The sequence below is a fragment of the Quercus lobata genome, unplaced genomic scaffold, assembly GCF_001633185.2.
Source record: "Quercus lobata isolate SW786 unplaced genomic scaffold, ValleyOak3.0 Primary Assembly Scq3eQI_1998, whole genome shotgun sequence".
Classification (NCBI taxonomy): domain Eukaryota; kingdom Viridiplantae; phylum Streptophyta; class Magnoliopsida; order Fagales; family Fagaceae; genus Quercus; species Quercus lobata.
In genome coordinates, this window is record NW_022154786.1 from 24,889 (window position 1) to 30,888 (window position 6,000).

General features: G+C 36.1%; 1 protein-coding gene across 1 annotated transcript; it reads right to left on the minus strand.

The window, feature by feature from the left end:
- Positions 1–1,254: 1,254 nt before the first annotated feature.
- LOC115973371 (G-type lectin S-receptor-like serine/threonine-protein kinase SD1-13) lies at positions 1,255–4,841 on the minus strand. Its single transcript, XM_031093633.1, has 7 exons — positions 3,459–4,841; positions 3,176–3,283; positions 2,886–3,091; positions 2,601–2,811; positions 2,122–2,359; positions 1,885–2,035; positions 1,255–1,776 (listed from the first exon to the last, which is right to left on the minus strand). Exons 1-7 carry the CDS (start codon positions 4,723–4,725, stop codon positions 1,537–1,539), a joined length of 2,421 nt encoding a protein of 806 aa, XP_030949493.1. The 5' UTR covers positions 4,726–4,841; the 3' UTR covers positions 1,255–1,536.
- Between the last annotated feature and the right edge of the window lie 1,159 nt (positions 4,842–6,000).

The following is a 6,000-nucleotide window of genomic DNA, read 5'->3' on the forward strand; positions in this document are numbered from 1 at the left end:
GGGGAGATGAACCCACGTCTTGTCTGCATTAGAAGCTACTGATCAACCAAACTTAGAGGCCAAGGCTTTATTTAGATCATCAGTTCTTCTGAGGCCAAGACCTTCAACTACTTGGGTATAGGTGCCTATCTAAATGGCTAAAACCCCATAAATGGCTAAAACCACCCCAGAAAAGTATGCTGTCTATTTTGTGGCAGATGCTCTTTCAAATTAATAAGAATGTTCATTTGTTATTGGTAGGTGCTGAGAAATTGCTATTGATACTCTTAGCAAATAATTAAACCCCAGCTAACCAATTTTAAGTCAATCACTTTTACCCTAAATTAACAATTAATGCTTAATATAAGTGATTAACCAATTTTCATTGCATTGCATGCATATTCAAATAGCAATAAATGAATATAAAGCAATATAAAGTGCAGAATAAAAGAAGGGAAGCAAGCCAAAAATAACACCTGATGTGTTATTGAAAAGAAAATCAGAGTTCCTGATGACAAACCTCTTCTAAGCACCACCATTGAATCTCCACTAGTGAATAGTTGCAATGCTGGTTTCCTAAAGACCATCCAAGCCTAAAGTTCCCCTAGTACTTGAGCCCTCCTAGCTCCAGCTATAACCCAACTTATTCAAGTCCTTTCTTCACCTTGTATTGGAGTCCATGCATTGAGCAGCAACAGTAAGCCACCAAGATCTCTTGGATATGTGCTGTAGATTCTCTATTAATTTCCAGCACCAATCACTCAAGGAATATCACTCAAAGGTAACATGGAGTGTTTGGAAAATCACTTCTGAAGATATGGAAATGGTGAGAGGGAAAGAGATGAAAAAAGGCTATGGATTCACTCAAGGAATATGGGTTCTCTCTCTCTCAAAGGATGATCACAATAAACTCTCACAAAGGTTCACAATCTGCTCTATAGAGTTTTCTCTCTAGCTCTCTTGCGTTGTTTTTTTGGATAAGAATGAGATGGTTGCGGATAAGAATGTAGTGCTGGAAGTTTGTCCTCGAGCAGGTTGCGACTTCATAAATACGAATGCTTCCTTTCTCTGCCACATGTCCACCTTACAACCTAGGATGCAGCTCGCAAGGGCAACTTGAACTACTCAACAGCAGTAGCATGGGCTCACCCGCTCAAGTAAATCTGCCCCAATATATTGCAATCAACCGCTCAAGTAAATCTACCCCAATAAATTGCAATCTCCAATCAAAATTAAGAAGATTTACAAATAAAATTGGTATGAAATAAAGTCAACAAAACATGGTCTTTATAGGTGCCATAAAATTAGCATTTTAAGAGTACCAAGAAGAGAATATGGTTTAATGGTATTTTTCTTCTTAGATTGGACTAACAAGTGGACATTGAAAAGGTAATAGAGAAGGCAGTATTTACACCATATGAGATTCTTGGGAAAGTGTTCAAAATGAATATGAAATCCCAAGATGATGATGTCAATAACAAATGCTGCCTATCGACCTTGAATCATTGTAATTGTAACATTGTTAACTGAGCATTTTCTTTGGCTAAGTTTAGGGGACTATGTATTTAACCCAATCTGCCTTTCAGTAAATGCTGGTTTCTTTGGACAGGGAAGATCAGCAATCTCACTTTTAAGCATGGAATTTACAGTAGATGTAGTTGGCCTATCTTTGGCAAATTCTTGCACACACAACAGTCCAACATGTATGCATCTCAAAATCTCCATTTCATAGCATGGTTCAGATATCATTGGGTCTATTAAGGCCACAATGTTGTCTACTTTCCACAATTTCCATGCCTGAAAACATAAATAGAGTATTGAAATTCTTAGCATCAATAATAAAACTTAAAAGAAATAAGCATTGGAGGTTGTAAAAGGTAAGGGAATGAGATAAGGATGACTTGCATGTTCTAAAAGACTCATGGATTGCTCATCATGATAAAAGCTAGAGTTTCTTCTTCCACTAAGTATCTCTAGTAACAACACTCCAAAGCTGAAGATGTCGGATTTTTCTGAAAATCGTCCTTCCATTGCATATTCAAGAGACATATAGCCACTAAATTTCAACAAAACACAACCAAATCTTGTCATCTCTAACAGTATTAGTATCTAATTGAATTGGCTAATTTGAAAGGTACTTACTAAGTTCCAACCACCCTATTAGTATTGGCTTGGTCTTCATTACTTCTAAAAATTCGGGCCATACCAAAATCTGATATTTTTGGATTTATATCTTTATCCAACAAGATGTTACTTGCCTTTAGATCTCTATGAATAATTCTTAGTCTAGAATCTCTATGAAGATATAGCAGGCCTCGACCAATTCCTTCTATAATGTGAAAGCGTTTTCTCCAATCTAGCAATATTTCTTTGGGTGAATCTATTGAATTTAAATAGAAGAAACAAGAGAAAGAAAATAAGGGTTAATAAACTTACTAGGTGAACGAACATGAAGAAGAAGTTCATTTGGTTGAAGTCATCAAAAAACTATTTCATGTGAAGTACCATAACAATGAATATTGTTTGATTGTATCAAAATACACTACTTTTGTCCACAATTTTTTGTCAAAAAATAATGTAAAATATTTTTGTAATAAGAAATGATAACAAAATTAACTAACCGAAGAGAAATGCATCTAGACTTTTGTTTGGCATGTATTCATAGATTAGCATCCTCTCTTCTCCTTCGACACAACAGCCAAGGAGCCTAACAAGATTCCAATGTTGGAGTTTAGAAATTACTACCACCTCATTCATAAACTCTTCCAACCCTTGTCCAGAAGTTTTGGAAAGTCTTTTTATTGCAATTTCTTGTGCATTTGACAATTTTCCCTACAAACAAACATCAAATCGTTAAGTCCATATTCACATTATCAGACAAGAAACTCTAAAAGAGCAACCATTACTCTGTATACGGGACCAAATCCACCCTGCCCAAGCTTGTTACATTCATGGAAGTTGTTTGTTGCACTTGCTAGCTTCACAAAATCGAATAATGGTAGCTCCTGGACTTTAACTTGGTTCAGATTGTCTCCAATTGTGTCTTCACCTGGAAATTTTTTACGTACTTCTCTGTTTAACATTAACATCCCCCTCGCTTTCTTTCTCCTAGCTGATTTCCATTACATTTGTGAGTATACTCTAATTTATAGTAACATTTCCTAGTACATTGTTTTAGTTCTAGTCTGAATATTACCTTTGTGTTTAGCCATCCACCTCCACAATAAGTACGCGAAGATTGAAATAAAAATCGTTCCTATAATCACTGTAATAGTGACAATTTTCCTCACATCTCCCTTCGTATCTGTAAATCAGAAAATCATAATTATGTTTTTTTTGAATGTTTAAAATTCCATTTGGAGGTCAAATAAATTTTATTTTACAATGATTTCATTAGCTTAGGGGTGGGGGGAAGGGGGTGTTATGGGTGCATGATTTGAAGCATAAGATAAAATTTTGACAGAAAGCAAAAAACTCACCGAGTTCCGAATGAGCAACACGAATATAAAGATCAAATCCACTGCCGTTAGAGATTTTCTGTGTGTCCATTAAGCTTTGAGTCCATGTCATACAACCTGAGCTTGAATCAAATGCATAAGCTATACAAGAACAATTCTGTAAACACTGCTGCCTGCAATCATCTTCCTGAGCAACTGACCATTCTGCAAAGTCTGGCACCTTCATCATGTTCAGTTTCAAAAACTCATCCATTTTGTCGGCTTCACTCCTGGTAGTCACCGTCCCACACTGCAACGGTGTCCTCCTCTCACATCCACTAGTCCAATTTTGTCTATTCCACTCTTCGGTGTTCTTTGGCTCAAACCCCTCTAAACAACTGCAAATTGGCGAACTCATTGAATTACAGCTTCCAAATGCACCACACGTACCATAAACATCACACGCACTGAGCATAGCTATCCACTCATCCTCCCAAACCTTCTTCTCACTATCCCAATATCTTGCCTCTGTATTTCCTTGCGTAGTCAGGACAATGTGTGAAGAATGAAAGGCAAGAAATTGAATTAAATAAGAACCATCTTGGTTTTGTACGGCACCATATTTGTCATGAAATTGAGGATATCTTGGTGATCCAATAAACTTCCGACCATTCCATGGACCACTGCGGAAATATGGTCTACCATCTTTCCAAGTGAATGCCTGAGTAAGACTTTGACCAGAAACTCCGGCAGAGAAGCTTCCAATGGATGGATCAGAAGGGCCTTTCCATGATGTCAACTTCACTTTCTCACCTGTTCTTTCATTAGTACTAAGTTTCATCTCGGGTAACATTATATGAGAAGGATTGTTAAAACTTTCCCATAGGATTGTCCCTGTAGTGTTTTCTTTTAAGACAAGGTTCCCCGAATCTAAAAGCTGGGCGCTTGAATTGGCTACAGAGTTGTTAACATTTGATGACCAAAGAATCTCCTTTTGTCCATTTAATACTACAAGGTTGCCGTCCTCAGATATAGTAAGAACTCCAGAGGAATCCTTGAGGGGTTTCTGCCTGTTTGCTATCCATACAACTGTGAATGCAGAAATGTTGCTATACCATATCCCTAGGTAGCGGTTGGTAGAATTTACTGGGCTAAAGAATCCCAGTTTGAAAACACTTCCATTGGAGATCATGTAGTCAGAGTCTTTGATGGATTGAGAAGATCTGATTGTGTCTACAGCGACAACGCCTATGTTTAAACAAAGGCAACAAAGGACAGACAAGAAGTTACTCTTGCTAGGACGTCCCATAACTTCGTTTGAACCTACTTTGGGTGAGAATTCAGTAAAGGGATGTGGGATGCCCTGTTTATCTAACTATTTATGGTGAATCTGCCTTCATTTCTTCTATGCATCACAAAGTTGGAAATCATGATTTGAATGCAAAAGTGACTTATGCCAGACATGCTGCTCCAGACTTTCGTGAGTCTAACATCGCAAAAAATAAATCAAGTCTTTGTCCCTAGTGTAGACTACAACTACAAGTTGCTTATATCTCACTGTCTTCTCTTGCCCAAAAAAGCAGTTGGAATAGACTTAAGGAGTAAGGACTACGGTTGAAATTTAGGAGAAATTTTAATTTTAATTTTCCTAACATGTGGAGGAGAAATATTTACTTTTATTTTCCTAATAAAATAGTTATATTAAACTACAAAGCTCTTGAGTAAACTGAAGAAAGAATACTGCTCACAATTTAAACTAGTTAAGATGCTAGAATAGAATCACTTTTGTTTTAAATTTCACTTGACAAAAAAAAATGTTAAGTCTTTGTTCTTTAGTGTAGACTAGAAATTGTTTATAATTCTCATCATCTTCTGTTAGTTGAAAAAGGCAGTTGATAAAAGATTTGAGTAAGGACTATAGCAGAAATTATGAGAGATTTTTATTTTCTATTTTTTCTTTTTCTAACAACAAATAAGGGAGGAGGATTTTAATCTTTTTATTTATTTATTTACTTTTTTGAGAAGAAGGATTTGAATCTAGTTAATGTATCTTATTCCCTTTTTTTATTTATTTATTTTTTTTAAGGCTAAAATGTAGAGTGAACCCATTAAGTTCATTAACTTTACCTTTGTCATTTAATTAAGTCCTTTAAGTTTCAAAATGATTCAATTCAGACATTTTGTCAAATTTCCTTTAACAAATTGTGATAGTTTTTAGATCCCTTAAACAATTGATTAAACCTAGGTAATTAGCCAAGTTGTTACTTAGTCCAATTAAACAAGTCTAGGTTATCACAATTTTAAAGATCAAATCATGCAAAGCAGCGGAAAATAAATAACACACGATATGATCACCTAGGAAACCAAACCGGTAAAAACTTGGGGAGGATTTGACCTAACTATTCTCAAGGTAAACTTGAATCCACTATCTTAAAAGAATTGAAGTTCATACAAAAGGACTTACAAGCACCCCCGCTTGACTTCCTAATGCTACCAACCAGTAGAACTTACTGACACGACTACGTGCAAGCTCCGAATCCACGAACTCCTTCTTTCTTGGATTCCCACCAGCTACAAGCACCCC

Coding starts and splice junctions, on each gene's coding strand:
- LOC115973371 (XM_031093633.1), bottom strand. CDS start 4,725: ATGGGACGTCCTAGCAAGAGTAACTTCTTGTCTGTCCTTTGTTGCCTT. Junction 2,360..2,600: donor TCTAGATGCATTTCTCTTCG/GTTAGTTAATTT, acceptor TAAATTCAATAG/ATTCACCCAAAGAAATATTG. Junction 2,036..2,121: donor AATAGGGTGGTTGGAACTTA/GTAAGTACCTTT, acceptor GTTGAAATTTAG/TGGCTATATGTCTCTTGAAT.